The sequence below is a fragment of the Drosophila tropicalis genome, unplaced genomic scaffold (genome assembly GCF_018151085.1).
Source record: "Drosophila tropicalis isolate 14030-0801.00 unplaced genomic scaffold, ASM1815108v1 contig_593, whole genome shotgun sequence".
Lineage (NCBI taxonomy): Eukaryota > Metazoa > Arthropoda > Insecta > Diptera > Drosophilidae > Drosophila > Drosophila tropicalis.
In genome coordinates, this window is record NW_027173070.1 from 12,551,084 (window position 1) to 12,571,601 (window position 20,518).

The 20,518-nt window shown below is 40.8% G+C and overlaps 1 protein-coding gene across 1 annotated transcript; it reads right to left on the reverse strand.

The window, feature by feature from the left end:
- Positions 1–5,191: 5,191 nt before the first annotated feature.
- Positions 5,192–16,964, reverse strand: lov (jim lovell). Its single transcript, XM_068290247.1, has 4 exons — positions 16,697–16,964; positions 12,118–14,468; positions 9,478–9,609; positions 5,192–6,367 (listed from the first exon to the last, which is right to left on the reverse strand). The coding sequence occupies exons 2-4, from the start codon at positions 14,411–14,413 to the stop codon at positions 5,517–5,519; spliced, it is 3,279 nt and encodes a 1,092-aa protein (XP_068146348.1). The 5' UTR covers positions 14,414–14,468; positions 16,697–16,964; the 3' UTR covers positions 5,192–5,516.
- Positions 16,965–20,518: the final 3,554 nt, after the last annotated feature.

The window sequence follows — 20,518 nt, forward strand, 5'->3', positions numbered from 1 at the left end:
AAACTGAGAGGTCCACATTCAACCAACGGCAAAACGGTTGAAATTGAATCCCACGCAAGCGCAAAGAGCGGGAGAGGAACTCATATATGAGAGTGAGAGAGAGAGCTCTCTCGAGCGTGAGAGAGTAAGACCGACTAGGCAAGTTGTTTCGCTTTCAGTTTCCATGCAGTTAAAGATAGAGATACTAAGATACCTTTACCGTTGCACCGTCTAAGTCTTTGGCTTAGCTTGTTATTTTTAGACGGGCAATGTGCGGGTGACCCTGTCACATGCCGCTAGTCTTTGTCTTAGATCCGTCTGATTTGGCAATGTGACCAAGCCACCCATCCCCACCCACCCCTACCCTAACATCATACACATCATTGGGAGGCATTGTTAGGGTTTTTGGTTCCCTAATTGTCAATGCATTGTAGGGTATTAGGAGCGCTTGGTGCCAGTATCGGTTGGTTATTTCCAATTAGTGCTGGTAATTAATAATAGAGCATGCCAAGTACAAGTACAAGTGCAAGTAACTAGTAGATATGTCGATAGGTTACACACAGCGGCGTCTTATCAAAAGGAACTTGAAATTACTTATCCTTGCCTGTCTAAGCTGGAACGTTACACGCATAAGCACGCATAACGAGCTGGCATACTAGGAATTTAGTGCGTAAATGGGGATCTTTCGCGAAAACTAAACCACTTGCCTCTTTAGCCTAAATTTCTCGTAAAATTTCGTCAGTTAAAAGGAAAACTTTGCTGTATATGAGGTGGGTGAGATAGTGACGTCGAGAAATCTATTTATTCTTAACTTTCTTTACCTTAAAACACTTTTTTCATTTGTCTTTTTACGTGGGGTCATATTTGAAAAGGAAATATACAAAATATGATTCCCAAGATATTAAAAAATAAAATATTTCGAACGGAAAACTATTAATATTATCCCCAGACCTTTATTCTTCGTCGAATCGAAGACCTTTTTTACAATGTCCAAAAATGTCTCATAATAACTTCTACGACATTAAGATAAATCAGAATATATTATTTGCTTATCAAATAAAATAGTCGGTTGAATCGACAAAAAAAGTTTTGAACAATTTCAGGTTTGGAGTCAAGAACATTTTTGAACATTTTGTGAATGTTACAGTAAGAATTTGCTTATCATTATTATTTTGTTACCAAAATGGATGTAAAAGATATTTGAAACTGCATACCCCGTCCAATAGTAAGCCACTGTTAATACTGACTGCTGCTTGCATTCAGGTTGGTGGTACATAAATGTATGCATACAGGTTGCCTGGTCTCAGGTCAGCAAATTGAATGACTGATAGAGAAAATGAGATACATAGATGAAGCTTCTGCTTGCCTTGGCCTTATTATCATACACATACACACACACACAGAGAGACAAACATACTTAAATATAAATAAGTATATACTTGGTACACATATAAAAAAAAAAAACGTACTTCCCATTGTTGTGTATGCACACACTCTGCAAACATTTTGCTAATTCCATTCAATCTTTTTATTTCAGTCTTCAGACACGTGTATATATATATGATAAGATGCGATTCCATTTCTCACATACGCAGTGACGCAACTGACCTATGGAATTCCGAAAAATCAACAACAACAATCATCATCATTTAGGTAATTTTGAAATCACATCAAATTCAAATCGTTTCTAGTGCCATTCAGAACACAAAGACAACACAACACTGCAGTCGCACTTGACTTAATGACGGCGGGTAGAGAGCGAGTTCAATGCCTGCGACGGCGACTAGAACAATAACCATTAGGTTAAAGAGGGCGGGCCAAAACATTCGGATGGATTTGCATGCAAAAACACATTCACAGATAAAGTTCCAACAGCAGACAGCAGACCACCAGATGACTGACATGATCCGGGCTGAGACCCAGACCCAGACCCAGAACCAGACTGAGAGAGAGGTGACGACATTGCTTTGTCTTTTTGAAAACATTCTTTGTTGGATTTTTGTCAGAGCCTCAAGCGGCAGCATCAACATCGTCACTGGCCCGTAGAAATACAATACGCCGCAAAGCATCCACACACATGGTTTTCCAGCACACTGGACAGGCCCAAATATTGATGAATCATACACAGCAAAACAAACGCCATGGGTACCTTAGTTTATGTTAAAGTTTTGCCATCAAAAGAGGTGACTTTAACTTTACCCCCCAACGCATTCATCAGATATGAACGAATACACAGATAGATAGATAGATACATATGTATGTATTTGTGGGAGCTATGAACTTGCTGTCCGGTTATTTCAGCTATGTGCTGTTTATTTTCACATTGCAATTGGTTATAGGTCGGGCAAGGGAGGGGGTCTCAGGTCATGCTGTCAGTTGTCAATGCATTGCAGTTTGGATTATTCCTGGGCCATCGTCAGATATGTGACAGTCCATTGCATTCTTGTTGACAATATTCACATGATGTGGGTTATGTCGCTTGAATTAAGTGGGTGGCTGCAAACTAACCTGAACAACAATGAAAAAGACCAGTTCAATGTTGAACAAACTGATGGCCAAATCCCTATTATTGTATTTGGCTACTGCAGCGCAAAGGTTCTGAATGTTTAGGCGACCCGACCCATTCATGTACTTTTGCATTGACAAATTGCTACAAAAAATTGTTTGTTTAAAAGGCAATCGAAAACTCTACTTATCACATGCTCCGATGTTTCACATTTATGTGGAAATTTTCTGCTAAAATTTAAAACAAAAGTGTTTTATATTTTAAATTTAAGCGCCAACGTCGCCAAGGTTATCGAACTATCGATGCTATCGAACCTTCTCTAGTTCGAGCATTGCTCACAAACCTGGTTTATCGATAGTTACTCATAAATTTCGATACGTTTTTTGGAGCAGCAGCGCCATCTGCAGCTTATTTTTTTGTTTGTGACTTTAAATTGAAACATAGGTGGCTACAGAGAATACGTTAAGTTTTAAAATTAAGGACTCGGTAACTTATTTGATTTTAGTTAAAAGTAAGCAACACAAATATATATATGTAAATATATATGTATATATCGACTTTCACTTTCTAATTCACATGGGAACGTTAAGTTTCCCAGTTGTAGTTCGTACTATATAGAAACAGATCGGATATTAAAAATCTCAGAAATGAGAATTTTACAGGTAATAAAATCAGCCAAATTTAAGGTAAAATATTTTCGAGTAACATTTACTGCGAGAAGATCATAAAAATGGGATTTGTCTATATTGTATCCGTCCAGAAACTGGAATTTTTCAAAGTGGTTCCTAGTAACAAAGTTATAACAAGTGGCTACTGTAATGGGTTTCAGATGTTTTCGGTCGAAGTATTTAAAATTCCGATTTCAAATAATAAAACATCTAAAGTTTGTAGGTTCAATTAGGCTTCTTCATTATCATCGATTAATACAAATATAGCCCTTTTTGAAAAATATATAATTAGTAAAAGGTCAATTCATTGTTCCAAACATAGTAAAAAACTTGACAAAAATTTAATTGGAAAAATTGTATGAAGAAATTGGAATAAGGAATTGTAAATTTACCAAATTTTAACCGATTTTCGAAAGTTATATGTATATACATACATATGTATATCTACTTAATACTTCTAAATTCTCTTATAGAGGGGCTAAAATTTCAATTAGCAAAATAATCTTTATCAGAAGAATCTATAATTAAGTTAATTCTTCGAGCATTCATCAAATTCATGTCTTTATTTTTAAGTTCAATCTTCTTTAAAATTTTCAAAACTTACTTTTGTTTTGCCATATTATCTTTGAAATTAATACATTTTTGTCAAATATTTAATGTGTTGACGATAAAACTTGTTGAAATCATTTAGGAATTCACCAAAATATATTTTGATTAATATTCAATTCTAAATTTTATGTCTTAGAAATTCGATAACTATTTCCTCTTTCATCTTCATCAATGTCCTAGATTATAAACTGCAAAGCGGTGTTCTACTTTGCATTAAAGGACCAAAAAACTTGACTTTTCGTTAATCCTGCACTGAAATAGTCTCCATAAACTAAATTGTATATAAAACTCCACCAAGGGCAGAAAGTTTGTCTTTTCATTTAACGTTTTTATTTAATAACTTTTTACTATTTTGTATATTTTTATGCCATTTATATAATTTCGGTTTTTGTTTTCACTTACATATACAATTTATTTTATTTATTATTTTGTTGTTGCTGTTGTTGAATTATGTTTAATTAATATTAAAATATTTTATACTTAATCCATTTACGTTGAGCTTATAAATTACTAAAACTATGCGCGGGGGGAAAATGAGTCCACAAATATTTTATTTGCAAATTTCTTTGTCTTTCTTTACAATGTGAATTTAATATGAAATTGAACCTCTAAGGGGGCGGGAAGGTGAAGTAAGAGAGAGGGACTTGGGTCCTTACATTTACAAAGCCGTCTCTATGAAATGCCGTTGAAAAGTGGCTCTGTTTTTATTCACGTTTTGGGGGGTGGCGTTTGGGGGGTTGTGCACAACTATGATTTCTATTCCTGTTATGGGTGCATAAGATACAATTCGATTTTTGTTTTGTTTTATACAGATACAAATTGTCTACTATAAATACTTAAGAACTACAACTACATAATTGCCGCTTGTTTTTATTTTCGTTTAGGTATATAAAATAACATTACAAATTTTGGTACAGTCATCATCAATACTACGAGTTTGTCTCAAATTGATGAGTCGGGGTAGTCATGTGGAATACCCCTAATGCTGATGTTGCCTTGCCTCCTTTTGGTTTTGGTTATCTCGTCTTTTGCATATTTACACATAAAAATCTTTAATTTTACTTATGAATTAAAATTTCTCATTTTTTGATTATTTCGTTAATGGTAAAAAACTATAAATATCATGAACTACATACAACTACATATATATATATATATATGTATTGGTGTGAATATACAAATAATATATTGCCTCAAATGCTTTGTAAGCTTTGTCATATTCAATTACTTAGCCTTAAACATAATAAATATATTTTTTAAAACAAATTACAAATGATTACAGAAACTGTGGAAGGGGAATAGGAACTAAAAGCACCAAAATCATAAAGATATACACTATACATATTATAGTAGATATACATATAAAATATAAACTATAAGCCAATCAATCGTTGTCAAATCAAATATTGTCTCTTTTGAGAAAGGGGGGAGAAGAGAGCGGGAAGATTTGGGGAATATATAAACTAAATAATATTGCATTAAACTTCACATCGTTTTCTTTTTCTGTCACAGTAGTTCTAAGTTCTTAGGGGCGTTAGCGGTGGGCGTGGTGGTGGTGGAGCCACTGGGGGCCCAGGGACCTGCATTTGGCGCTTCTTGATACGCTCCCGTTTTATTTTGCGTCGTGCCATAAAAAGGCCCGGATTGAAATTGAACTCACGGCAGGCCTGCTCTTGTTGCTCTTGCAACTCTAGATCGAATGGCGGGAAGTACATTGGATTGGCAGTTAAAGCTCCCCAATCCCGCCACATATTTCAATCCTGCCCATTACCCGAACCATTTGCTTGCGTTAATTGTTGTGGTCCATTTTCGCCAGATCTTCGCGGTTCGGTTAGTGGCAGTGGCAATCCCTGTCCGGGGACGGGAAAATCATCGTCCAGCGATGAGGATTGCTTTGAGCCCACCGATTTGCAATCCTCATCCATGGACACGCCTAAATGGTGCATGGCTGCAGCTGCATGATGTCTTTCCGCAGGGGGCAGAAGGTTTAACATACTTAGGGGAAGTCCAGGGAATCCGCCAGCGAAATCTGGATAGAATCCCTGGGGATTGAAGGGATTGAATAGGGGATTGGGACCACCGAGCAGGTCGGGCTCGGAACTGCCACTGCGTGGTCCTCCCGGCGGACCCAATGGCAAACCCAGTTCCAAGTCCAAAGGACCTAGGGGACCCATTTCACTTGGATGTGGCATGGGTGGTAGGCCATTACCGCCATTATTAGAGCAGCTGCCCGAACTATTACTCGAACTGCCGCCCGATCCTCCACCTCCTCCGCTCTTGTCCTTATCCTTCTCCTTGCGTTCCTTGTGTTTCTCACTCTTACTAGATCCACCTCCGCCGCCACCACTGATGCCCATCTGCAGCATCTCAATGGGGGGCCCACTGATGCAATCCTTGCGCAACTGCTCCAGCTTCAGACTCTTGCCATACTTGCCCCTCACATACATCAGCAGCGAGTTGTATGGTATGCCAAAGATGCGAGATGCCTGAGAGGTGGTCATTTTCTTGTTCCACACATGTTGCAGTGCCTCCGTTAGCTCTGTGTTGGTCCATGAACGCGGTGGACCACCTCGTGGTGCTGAATGCTGACCCTTGGGGCGTGGCACTGCAAAGAAAAAGATAGAGATGCAGGTAAATTAGTCAAAAGGATTTAAAAGGATTGAGGCGCCACACCAACAACCCAAAATAGTTGCATCTAGAGTTTATCTTGCATTCAAAATCTTTCGCTAATGTTTCAATTTTCTGCGACTCCACACACATATATGTTTTGCATCTACAACAACCTAGACAATTTCGTTGAAAGTCAACCATTGTCTGGAAATCTCGACAAGGAGATGGAGCGGAGCTCTCTAGACAATGTTGGAGTTTGCCTTCAGCTTATACACACCCTGCTGCGGATGTGAAATGCTGTGATCGCGCTGCGGTGGTTCCCTAACCCGTTCTTCTGAACCCGGCCCTGCCTTCCTGCCTTCCTCCATATGCAAATTGCGAGTATGCAAGCGGCGGCGGCGGCGGCGTCACATGCGCCGCTAAAACTTAATTTAGATTCGAAGATATCGAAAAAAGAAGAAGAAAAAAAACACAACACGATGTGAGCGCCACAGAAAAGCCACAGGTTCCTCTCAACCACAGACTCTCCTTATATAATGGAGACAGAGGAGTTGGAGGTGGGTCAAATGTGGCAAAAATTTGCAGATCTTACAAAACCATTTACAGCTCTTCCGGAGGGGGCATTAGATGATATGATATTTGTCGCTCAATTTCTTGATTAATAGAATTATCAACACAAACCAAAAAAAGTTTGCCAGGAATTTGCTATAAGTTATGTCCGTAATAGGTAGGCAGGATCACAACGTGGGTCTGACCTTTGTTTTCCAATGAAGTCCCAAAAAAAATAGAAACAAGTCCAAAAATGCGCCACCTTCCCCCTCTCTTCGCTTTTGTTGCTAGACTTTCACATAAACGAAAATTTGAATTTGTTACAAATCGCAAATCACGTTTCGGCAAAAAAAAAAAAAAAAACAAAAACAATCGCAAAATGAACAAATGAATGTGAACAAATCAGTTAATCACACCCACACGAATGCAGGGCCATGAGGACGTCGACGTCGACGACGACGACCACGCCGATTGAGCGCATCGAACCTGTGCGAGTGTGATGAGAAGAAGCAACCAGCAAGCAAGCAGCACCCAGGCACTAGCTCCAAGTTCCAAGTTTTTTTTTTCTGCTCCAGCTTCTCTAGATTCTTATCAGTTGTCGAACGGGTTTTTCTTTTTATTTGTCTGATTTTTTTGCACTCTAAAGAATATCGTGCTATACGCCAGATTTGCGTTTTCTTTGTTTACTGTTTTTTTCTTTTAACAACTTTTGTCATGGTTGAAATTGAGTTAAAGAGAGTCGAATGTTACTCTTGTATAGTCATGATAGTCTGCCTTCTTTTGTGATCACTTGAAAATGAAGCAATTATATATGTGTATATACTATGGAGAGGAAACTTTGTTATTCCTTTCACCCCTCAAAATGTGGTTAATCTGCTATTAAACTTCAGTCCAAAGTTGGCGCCTCATTCAGCTTAGTCTACTAGCTTGAAGCACTTAACCCATCAACGCCACACAACTGTCAAATAAACTGTCAAAGCAAACAGCTCACATGGCTCATATCAAGCCAAAATCTATGAAACATTTCCTCTCCTCATTTGTCAATCAGATATATGTATATATATATCTTAAGATAATTGATTTCTGAACCACTTTTAAGAAAAAAAACTTCATTAACTTTCTGAGGTTTCACTTGCATTACATCAACGGAAAAAAATCATGAATAAAAAAACGAAACATTATAGTAGAGACTCGCCTATTTGTCAATCAAAACGAAAGAGGGAGAGAAACAACAACGACGTGTTCACGATATGCATAGGTGCACATGTTGTTTGCCCCAATGAAGAAACCAATAAAGAAACAAATAAACAAACAATTTTCTTCAACGATTTCCAACCAAGCTCTGCACAGGAAAACCACAAAAACAAATTTGCCGCCTCACATGATCGCTCAAGTGATCGCAGTGTGATCTTGCATCTGGAACGTTTAGAATGTGGCTCTAAAGAGGAAATGAAGGTACATACATACAAGTGCTTTTTTTCGTGAAGGGCATTGATCGCATGGGGAATCAATCGATTCTAAATGAAGGGAGACTTTCGCTTTACTTTAGGGGAAAATATGGAATAATGATAACATCAAGTTGGCAACTTAGGGAAAGTGATCTCCAATTTGGTCAAGTGTATTATGCTTTAATGAAAATTCGGCCACGATGTGTTTTGTGAAAAGAAATGTTGAAAAAGTTAACGGCCTTTCTTGAAGATAAAATTTAAAACTAATGTTTTCTTGTTATGTTTATATCAAATTATTATTCTTAAGTATTCTTTATCATTTTAAGTATTCATTACTACACTAAGCCGAAATTAAGGATATAGACAGATGAAAAGGGGGGAGTGTGCCCCTTAACGTATGCAATTAGCTGATAGAGTATGTTTTTAAACAAATTTATAACTTTTCATATGCTTTGTAACTTTAAATTATATCTTTATCTCTATGACTTAACCCAAGATCCTGCACAGTCTAGAAGTAATAACTAGGCCACATATCGATTATGTAATGCTAGTGAAACCTAAAAGTAATCCTTCAACCCGAATTATGACTAATCTTTCATTATTTCAACTAAGTATGACAATCCCGTAAAACATCTTTAGTTAGAGCAAATATTGATTTCGTTGTAGCTGCTTAAAGTTGCTTAAAAATGTTTACCGTTCATTTGATTAATATTTTGCGATAAAATTTAGATCTGAAGAGCAGTTATGATCATTTCTATTTGCTCTTCAATTACCCATAATTGTTGGCTCTGAGCTCACACCAAATTGTTGTTCAACTACGTGAGCAAAAGTGCAGTAACAAAGCAGCACTGAGTCTTGACTTTTACCCCCGACTTGAACTCACACTCACCGAAGAGTCGAGATCAATCAGTCAGGTGTGAAGTATTGTAGGTAAGCATGGAACCCGCTCCATTGCAACTCAACGTGATCGACGCCAATCAATGTTTTGGACCTTTCTCGTTTCGCCGGGTGTTTGTCAGGGATTAATTAGTTGTTTGTTTTTTCCTTCTTTTTTTTTTTTTTGAATTTAAATGTCTGGCGAAAGTTCATTTTCGTTTGGGCTACTTACTTTTCTTTTTGAGAAATGGCGGCGGTCCGCCGGGCATATCTCGAGGATCGCTCATTTCCATGAGTGGATTATAGAGTTTGCCGGGATCGATTCCTGGTGGAAACAGGCCAAGTGGTGAATCTAGCCCGAACACTGAAAAAGAATATAAATGTAAGAATATTGCTACTAACAAATCGTTAGATTCTATCATAAACGGCTCATTTTCCAGCTCAACGAGCAGTATTATCATCATCATCATCATCATCATCATTTGAGAAACAATAGACTATGGCAATTGACTGGGATAGTAGTAAACAATAGTACATCATTATTCTATTAATAATTTACGCTTGAAGTGCACTTCTACACATGAGTGAAACAATTGAAGCGCTGATGAGGCAACGCGGAAAGGTAGTCAGAATCCTCCAGTGAGGCGGGAATAAGCCAGATAGACAGGATATGGATGAGGACAGGATGAGATGGGTTGAAGCTTCAGGTGAATACGAGGCAAACGCATAATATTGACATTGGTTGCTGCTGAAAGATTTCATAAGTACGCGATGCGGACTCACCCACAAGACAATGGAAAGCTCTGGCATATGAATAAAGGAATGTGTCTGTAGCTTGTTTTCTCTCTCTCTCTCTCTCTCTTTCGCTGTCGTTTCGTGTGTTTCTGCACTACATAATGACACAAATAACGAGCTCACATTGTTTGCCTCTCAAGTAGACAACATGCCGCTGCCTTACCTCATATCCTACTACGTATACGTAATATGTTTTCCCTCTTCTTTTGATGGTATGCGAAATTAGTGGATTTCTTTTCACATCCTTTAAGGAAAACTCATCGACAAAGTTCCCTTCCCCTTCTCTCAGCCACGTCACATGCTATTAGTTCAATGATTTTCACGCCGAAAAGAAGAAAAATTGCAAAAAGAAAGAATATATATCACAAAATACAAGAATAAAAAACTCTGGCTGAATCTCTCTCGTTTTTGCCTGTCTGACTTCACTGTGTGTGTGTGTGTGTGTGTGTTTGGTTTGTCGTATCCTTGACTGGCATTCATTGCCCTGCAGCCTGTTTATGCAGTAGTTAGCGATTTGCCTGCATACATCGCGACTTCGTGTTGTTATAACTCCACCTCCCAACCCAACACAAACGAAACCAAACCAAAATCCTTACTCTCCTCGCGATTTACTGTTTGATATGTTGACTGAAATTTTTGTCGCATTAAAAGGCTCTAGCTCTAGCTCCAGCTCCATCAAAAACTCCACCTCCTTTGCCTTTACCGTTTTCGTACAATTTTTCATATTTTTGTGCCTTAATTTATTTTATATCCTGTGTGCGCGAGTCTCGCCTCTTTTCTTTTGCTAAGGTACTGGCTGGGGTCCTCCTCAAACGGATATTATTAATATGAATATCGCGCGAGACTTATATGTTGAAGAAGAAATACTAGAAGGGAAGCCAAACCGCGAGACATACTCGAGCATACATTTGTCCTTCGGTCCTTCTTTCTCTTTTCAAATATATTCTTTTTTTTTTTATTTATGCCGCCAACACTGCCAAAGTTATTTGCCAAAAGGTTTAAGTTCACTTTAGTCCTGTTCTGTACTGTTCTGTTCGGTTCTGTCCTGTTCTGCTTGGCATACTTTAAATAAAAACACATGAGGCATGAGGGAATCTTGCTACTGGCTAGATGGTGGTGTGGGCGTGGCTGTTTGGCAACTTAAAAGTCATTTCGCTAAACGTCTGTCGACAGTTTTGAACTTAGTCTGCAAAACTCACATGTGGCGGGGGAAAGGAGGAGAAATAAAAAGAAAGAAAGACACAACATAAATTTCTTGTGCTCTTTGCACGCAATACTGACAGAAAAGGAAACCCTCCTCCTAAGCCCCAACCTCTTCCTGTTTTCACCTTTGCACCTCGATTTGTGTATATGTATGTGTGAGTGTGTGTGTATGTGTGTTTGCCTCTGAGTGACATAAATATGAAAAATCATATAAACCGCAATTGAATTTATTTTCGACTGCAATTTCAAGTCGCGACTCTACCACGACCGCAAAATGCATTTGCAGTTGCCTGCCAGCAGTATTTCCCAGCAGATTTTGCTTGGCAGCCCCTCCCTCTTCTTCCTCACATAGACCTGGGTGTTTTTGGGGAGAAGGCAAAAACTAAACTGCCAAATTATTGGGCCCAGTTGTCAAGTTTCAGTTCATTTCAATATATCTTATGAGCTGTCAACAGTGCACAACATTTTTATGACTTAATTAGCGTTGAAAACCCCATCGGAAAAGAGAGAAAGAGAAAGAAAGAGACAGGGAGAGAAGGGGGACTTAAAAAACGTTGGTTATGAAAGCAACCGGCAAACCCATGAAAGAGAAAAGTCAAAGAAAGTAGCAAACAACAAATTGGAATGGGAAATAGGTGTCCTTAATATGTTTAGAGGAGGTTTGCAACAGCTCCTGACGGAGAGAAAAAATGTAATACTAGGTGAAAGGATGTGAAGACACTTTGATGTAGCACGGTGGCCACATGTTGCTGCTACTTGAGGAACTCTGAAGTGCCTTTTTTTATTGGCCACATCCGCTCTTGAGTGGCTTCCTTTAACCTTTTGACCTCATCCTACTTAAAGCTTAAGAAAAAAATCGTTTTATACTACTCACTGTGATGCGGTGGCGTTAGCGTCAACGCCGATGACATACCAGGAAAGGGCAGCGGTGATGGCGGATGTGGTCCATCAGGTGGATTAAAGTGCCCAGGCAAACTCATAGGCGATGTGGGATCAAAGTCTTTACCGAACTCCTTGCCGAACTCTTTGCCGAATTCCTTGCTGAATTCCTTGCCAAACTCTTTGCTCAAACGATTCATACTCTCCTCGAGGCGTTCATGTGGCGCTTGTCCGGGGCATCCAGGTCCATTAGCACCGCTTCCGGGTGTTCCGGGCACACCGCTTGGGCTTGGTCCAAACGGCGGCATTCCCATGGGACCCAGCAGATTGCCGGGAAACCCATGCTGATCTCTAGGTTCTCGTGGATCACGCATTGCTGCTGCTGCAGCAGCTGCCGCCAGGGACATTTCCATCTGATGTTCCATGTGATGAAACGGATGCTCGCCGCTTGCTCCAGCGGCAGCCACGGCTGCTGCTGCTGCAGCATGCATCTGGGCTTCTAATGCTTCCATGTTGCAGGGCGGACTATCAGGAAGCCCTGGTGGCCGCATGCCGGGAGGGGGAAACGACAGCAGTCCATTTCCTCCGGATGCACAGCTCGTGGGTGGGTGTATGTGATTGTGATTGGGTGTGGACGATGAGGAATTCGGCTTGGCATTCAATTGCCGAATGTCTTTCAAGGATAGCATAATGCGTTGATTGTTGTCCTGCAGTTTAGAGCTATTGTTATTGTTGTTGGTCTCAGTATCGGATAAGGCGTTATTGACAGCAATTTTATTGCTAACATCCTTGTCCTTCTTAGTTGTACAAAGGTCCTCCGGTCCATCGCTGGGACAGGGTGAGGGTGAGGGTGAAGGCGACATGGCCGCTGCATTGGCTGCCGCTGCCGCCGCCTGACGCCTCAATTCATTCGTGGTGTGTATAAGCTCTTCAATATCCTGTTCTTCTTCCTCTTCCTCTATGTGTTCATCCTCGGGCTCTTCCTCATCTAGCTCCTCCTCATCAATGTCTCGTTGTGGTTTTTCGGGTGGGTCAACTTCTTCTCGCTGCTTTTGGCTAGGCGGCTCTTCGCTCGTCTGGCTCTCTTTAGCATCGCTGTTGTTGTTGTCCTCCTCTTCCTCTTCATCGTCGGCCACATTATGTTCATCCTCAGGTTCTGGGTCAGCTTCCCGCTCCATTCTTTCTAGTAGCTCATGTTTGATCACAGTTTCCGTGTCCGGCTTGTTCAGGGCAAAGTCATGAGGTGCGTCACCCGACCGTCTGCGTGGACGTGCCTGCTTACGTCTTGGCATGGGCGAACTACCGCCTAGCTCTTGGTCACTCTCTAATTCGCGCTCACTGCAGTCCTGATCTCGTTTCCGACGTAGACTCAGCGCTGCTTGCATTGCACTGGCAGACGGATTGCCAAACAGTCTCGAGGGCATTATGAGTTGCTTACTAGCCGCACTTGGTCTCACCATGGAGGGCGATTCATCCTCATAGCTAGAGGATAGCAGAGGTGACGCATCCATCAGAGCAAAGTCATCGGGCGAGGCGGCCGGTGTCGGTGTATGCTCCGGCACTGAGCTCTCCACAAGTCCGCGAACCTGCAGTGACTCACCCGCTTGAATGAGAGTCTGGAGGCGCTGTTGCGGCACACTGATCTCTCCGCGGTACATAAAGTCCACAATGGCTTGCACTACCCAGCCACGAAAGTCCTTTAGCACTATAACCGGATGCTTGCACGGCGTCTCCGCAAAGACACGCTGAAAGAAAGGCGAACAGGCGGACAGGACCATTTTGTGGGCACGTATCGATGTCTCGGCACAAACTAAGGTCACATCGACCAAAGTTTTTGTTTGCAGCAAAGCATCGAAGGCTCGCAGGATATGATTTTGATGATTATTCCATCGCAGACTGTAATGATCAGAGGCTACTGGGGCTGCAGCCCCTGCTGCCGGTCCTCCATCGGCTGAACCTGAACTGTGCGCAGCAGTGGGCGTGGCAGGTGTACTATGACTATTTGGGGTTCTCGCCGATGTTGTCGTTGACATATTTAACGGCAACGGTGGCGGTGTGGGCGGCGTTGTGGGCGGTGTTGTATGCATGGAGGCATGCTCTGTGGCCGGCATTGACATTGTCGTTGGCGTTGACGTTGTCTTGGCCAACAGCGGCAGAGGCAACGACAACGGTAGCGGCAAGGGCATCGACATCGGCAACGGTAACGGCAACGGCAACTGTCGACCGAAGTCGTTCATGTGAAGCGACGTCAGTTTGCGGCGTTTAATCAGCTCCTCGACGTCCTTTAACATGCCCCGTTCCCCCTATTTACAAATATCCAGTTCCAGTCACGAGGCCTGTTGTCAGCTGTAAAAACAAGAAGAGAAAAAAAAAACCAGGATGAAACTAGGTGAGAAGTGTACAAAAGTAAAGCTTTAGCATAAGCTTAAGGATAATGTATTCTCGTATTCATGACATATGCTTGGCTATGTGTGTCTCCGCCTGTGAATGTGTGTGATAATATGTTAATGAGTCGCGGCATATATCATTTTTTCTTGCTATTTTTTGGGGGGTACATATACATATACATACAGCTGCTTCACTTTGGTTCACTCGACAAAAGGCAAAGAACAACAAAAGCCAAGACGCATGAAGATGAAGCAATCACAGCCGCTACGTGTCGTGTCGCATATCCTAGAGGATATCACATGCAGATGTATGATGTGTGATAATGGCGCACCCGTGAATGGGTGTTTTTGTTTATCTGTGTGCTTCAGACAGACCAAGAAGCACAGTGGAAAGAAAACAACATTCTTACTTTGGATTAAACTCTTATAAAATTCAAGAATAATAATATAAAAGAATGTTGAAGAAGATAAAACTCATTTGAACAAAATCATTCTATCTGCATTTGAGACCCATTTTATTCCACTGTATCTCTTTGGCTAGCTTTACTCTATATCTCTGCGTGGCATCTAATTAATTCAGATACATTGTGATGAGACAGTCCTTTTTTTTTTGTTGTTTTTTTTTTTTTTTTATCTATCTCAACCCCTAACCCTATTCATCTGCCTCCCTAGCGAACTCATTTGCTGCGTGTGTGAATTTTTTAAACAGTCGTCAGCTGAATTTGCAAAAGACCTTCATACCACAACAGCGGCGACTTCTTGATGCAAAATTAAAAAACTTTACTTGGATAACCCGTCAGTAAGATAAACAATTTTTATTTGCTGTAGTTGCAGCGCATCTTTCATTTTGCCAGCGGTTAGAAGAAGGTTAGGTGGTTTGGGTTGGGGTTGGGGTTGGCAGTAAGGGGTTGCGGCTTGGAGTCGCTGACGCCAGAAGAAACCGCATATTAACACATGCTCGCTGGTCCTGGGCCCAAGACGAAAGCCCAAGCTCTAGCCACGCTCCAATGCAACAATGTGCAATTAGCAGCGCTTTCCTTCTCGTGCACCTCATTTGCGGTTCTTGAAGGGAGCTGAGGCAACAATTTTATTTATTTATTTATTTTTCCTTCTCCATCAAACGAAGTCACAGTTTTTTCCACTTTATCTCGAGTTGACAGAGTGAAAAGTTTTTCAGGTTTTTTAATTAATGGCAAAGTAAGTCTTTGGGTTTAAATTAAACTTCACTCTTGTAGCACTTTACGTACCATTTAAAAAATCTTTAGATTTGCATTAATTTGATACAGTTCAATTTAGGGCACATAAGTTAATTCTGAAAAACACATATACACACACACACACATATATGTATATATATCTTTTATTATGGTAATTGTTATTATTTATAATATATTCTGTCCTTCTATTTTCTTTTTTGTGACAATCACAAATTCTATTTTTCTAAGGTTATGTGTCCTTGTCGAGCGTTTGGCACTAACTGACTGAAATGCAAATAAATGTTTGCCTCACATATGCCTCACATAGATGAGAAACACCACCATAACCACCACCACCATCATCACCACCACCACCACAATCAGCAACCAACCACACCATATTCATATCACATATGTATGTATCTATGTAGATGTGTTGGTGTGTAGGCAGGATCACTGCATCTCTCACTCTCACTCGCACACACCGTGCCCACTCACCTGCAGGTGATAATCAGGTGTGTGATCATGTATGTTGACAGGCTCATACAAACAAACACACACTGAACACACAAACAGAACAGGTAGTAGAGCTAATTGTATGAAAATAATGATCGGACAGAGGACAAAGGACTGAGGATACGGAGCTCGGAGTTTGGTGTCGGTTTCGGTTTCGGTGTTTCGCAGTCCTACGGGTGTGTACCTTTTTACCAAATGGCCGACGCTGACAGGTCAATTTGTGGAACATTTACAACAAAATGTGCACGAACAAGTATTCCTTTTTCCAACAACACACCAAATTTGTTTAGAAAAATTTCGGGGAATTATGATTGATTTTCATATGAAAATTCGCGTATAGTGGTTTATTTTATGATAGGCGCGACCCAAGCACTTTAAGTAAATATATTTATACAGATTGCTTAAGTATTCCTTTTCAATAATTATGTTTAAAAGAGTTTTCAGTTCAAGTATTTCTTCGAGCACGCTCACTCACTTCATATTATATAAATTCCTTGGGTTTAATTGATTGATTTGCCGATTGAAAAAGGTTCTCAAAAATCCGTGCAGTTTTTTTTTTTCGTTAAAAAGACGTCCAGACGCGTTGAGTATAAACCGAGAACTGTATTCGGGGTTCACATAAGATTCGGATGGAGTATCTTATGCCGTCCTAAAAGAGTTATTTGGCGAGTGGCGTTGGCGTCGGCGTAACGACGTTAACCCGTATGGATAAACGTATGTGTGTGTTTTTGTTTTTTTTTTTATTTTTGGATCGTATCTTGGTTGGTATCCTTTGGCGTCGCGTGTATGTTTCGAACCGTTCAAACGTCACGAAGCGACTAATTCAAATGATGTCGTGGGGTTCCAAAAAACACACACCGAGAGATATGCGAATCGACAACGACCTAACGACTGCGTCGACAGCGTCGTAGCAGCAGCAACACACACGCTGTTACCATCCCACCCCCACCTCCACCCACTCCCACACCACGCCCCCGTACAGAAAAACCCAAGACGCCCACGTGCGCGCACACGTATGAGCAGACAGCAACAAACAGGCAAAACACATGAGAATGGATGCTCTACGCCGTTCGCAAGGACCCCCAGAAGCATACGAACGTCTAGCGCCAGCGTTTACCGTTAGCTTCAGCTTCAGCGTCAGCGTCAACGTCAATGCCGGCGTCAACATTGACGTTGACGTCGACGTCGACAGAGGTCTACTCCTTCGTCATATCATATATAAAATATATATTTTTTCCGTTATCACAAACTCGCACGTCACGTATACCGATAGAAGGAAAAAACACCAACAAAAACAAGAAAAAAGGAATTTATTATGTCTATGTATTTGCATACACATGCGTAGCACACCCGAAGTAGGGCCGAAGCAAAGCCGAGTACACGCATACACACACATACGTGCCGCCGTACATGGGCATGTGGAGCTTTGGTTACTCGTAAAGAGTAGAAGCCACCACCAGACAACAAGGACAAAACTGGAAGAACCCCCTTCCTGCTACCGTCGCTCCTGTTTATGCTTGTTGTTGTTGGTGTTGTTGTTGGCTCACATGAAGTTTACACTCGCAGTTGTCACACGTTGGCCGCGCAGTCAGCGTCGCGAGTGTAACATTTTTCATAAAAGAGAAAAAAGCGCGAGATAAGGAAGTGGAGTGAAAGTGCTGAAGGGGGAGGTGGTTGCAGTCGCTGCCTCTGCCGCAGTCAACGTTAACATATATCCCTTTTTTGCTAGCAGCAGCAGCAGCTTATGGAAATTTTTCCAGTTGTGAGACTGAGAGGGAATATGAGAGCAGAATGAGTGAATGAGTAAGTGAGCTAGCCTTAGAAAGAGAGAGAGATAGAGTACGAGTGAGATAGAGATAGAGAGAGCGTGCATGTGGAAGGATATAACGTACGTTGCGAGGGTGTATCGGTATATGTGTGAATACAACTCTTCTTCTGCTCATCTGCTGCTGCTGGGAAAGCGGCAGAGCTTGCTTCAGTTTTTTTTTTTCTTGAGGATTTTTCCAGCTGCCCGTCGTTTGCTGCTGTTGTATTGCTATCTCTTTCGCATGTGCTCAGTTTTTAATATGTTATCTATTTCGTGCCATGCATGCTAGTAGGGAGCTGCGTTTTACATAAGAACGAGACGGCGCAGTTCAACGAAAAAAAAAAGGAAAATACACAAAAAGGAATAAGAAAAATCATATACACAACATACACACACACACACACACATACATATGTACATACATATGTCTCACACATTGCCATGCTTTGGAAAAATCAACCCCTAACCTAGGCAGCAAAAGAAAAGCGGAAAACTGTGTGGGCGAGAAAGAGAGAGAGAAAACACAGCAAGAGTGGAGAAAGGGAGGGTGCGTGTGTGTATGTCATATGAGTACGTTTTTGCAACATTTCGATTTGTTGGCTTAAATCCCGAACTCACTCCCATACACACACATATATAGCCATACATAATACAGGATACGTTTGTATACATACATATGCGGTTACTACGCCCACATATGTGTGTGCTTGGTTGTATTGGTTGTGAGCCTGAAAATCATTTTTCACCATTTTCATTTTGCAAATTTTTGCCATGCACTTTTGTTGACTTTAATTGCATTCAGGACCTAAAGTGTAAAATTTGTTTTCCTATTTTCCCTATCATTGGGGTAACACATTTTGCCATTTTTTTTGTTTTGCTGAGCATTTGCATTTTATGATTTGTTGGCTTGAGTTTTGTTTTTTTCTTTTACTTTACTTTCTTTGCCATAAATTTTAATTGTTTTTCTTCGATTTTTATTTTTGCCGCCATTCGCCCCAAACAGCGGTGGCCTTTGGCGCGGAGTCTTATGGCTGCTCCCACTTCTCTCGCCTAGGCCCAGACGGGTCGCACCTTTGTTCGTGCTTCGATTGCTCTGCTTTTCTTTCTATCTTTCTGCCCCGAAAACCCTCACGTTCCCTCCCTCCGTTCTGGCCAACACCATTCTTCTCTTTTTTCTGTATTGTTTCGGCTTGCAACTGAACTTGCTCTTGAAGTCAAATAAAGCAAGTTTTCTTTTCTCTTCTTCTGTTCCTTTTCTTTTTATTCTTTGTAGTTTCATTTTGGGCAAAGTTTTTTTTCCCTAGATTTAATAACTTGGATTTATATTTAAGTTGATTTCGGCTTTGTAGAAATTGAAATAAATCGAGATTTCCTTTTTCGTTTTGGGATAAAAGTTTTGACAAAAAGGGCTAGACAAATTTAAGTGAATATCAATTTAGTTTTGAATTTGCTACCATGAAATGCTAATCTTTTGTTTACAAACTTTAAAATTTCGATGATCTTTTCGTTGAAACTTTTATGTCACTTTATTTATGGATATTTATATTAATATCATTCACTGAATGTTTCGAAAGGTTTTCAGAATGTAACTATATTTCGAATTCTTAGTAAGATCCTGTCTTGCCCAATTCTAATGACAAATTATTATCGAGTAGAGCATTTTGTTCAGAACATTTCGTCCTATTTGCAATTCCTTTTTGGAAATTTCTTTTAATGAGTAATGCATAGATATGAAATCGAATTGTAAACCATCTGCCAATAGACTCTATCATGGAAAAAATCGGCGTAGGTTAAAAACGGGACGAAAAAACTGCACGCATGCGCAGCTCGATTATGCAAATTTTTGTTTTTGAATATATATATTTTTTTTTTTTTGTCAAGTCGAAAGTGTTGCATTTCATATGCAAATGTTGTGTGGAGACAAAGGATCGCATAAAGGATACGTTTACACATTTTTTACACCTTCGACAAAGGGAGGGGTGGTGCAGTAACAAATAGATTCAAGGGGTTGGCATCGAATGGCTGCACTTCCTGCCATATGTAGACAAAGGGGTTTATGGACAATTTATGCAAATGAGCAGTGAAGGATGATAAACTTCCTTTTCGCTTTTTTCGGTACAAATTTTCTCTATTTTGGTTGTTCTAGGATGGTTTTTGAGTATGCAGCGCGTGCCTGGCGACCGCGATTTTGAGGGGTCTAGCCGCGACGACGGCTGCTGCGTCTCTGGCGGTGGCTGGAAAAACGAGTGGAAATTTACATTTTCATTGCAGGCGCACGCTTTGGCACACGTGCGCATGTCTCCGGCCCGGGAAACTGGGATTTTGCTCCATTTTTTTTTTTGTTGCTTCTTTTCAGGTTACTGCTCGATTTTCCACGCTCGCGAAAATGAGCGCGGGGAAGAGACAGAAGATATACCCCCTTCCTTGCCGTTCAACTCTTCGTTTAACTTTCGTGCGCATAGATGGAGGAGGAAGATGGTGGGGTGTTTT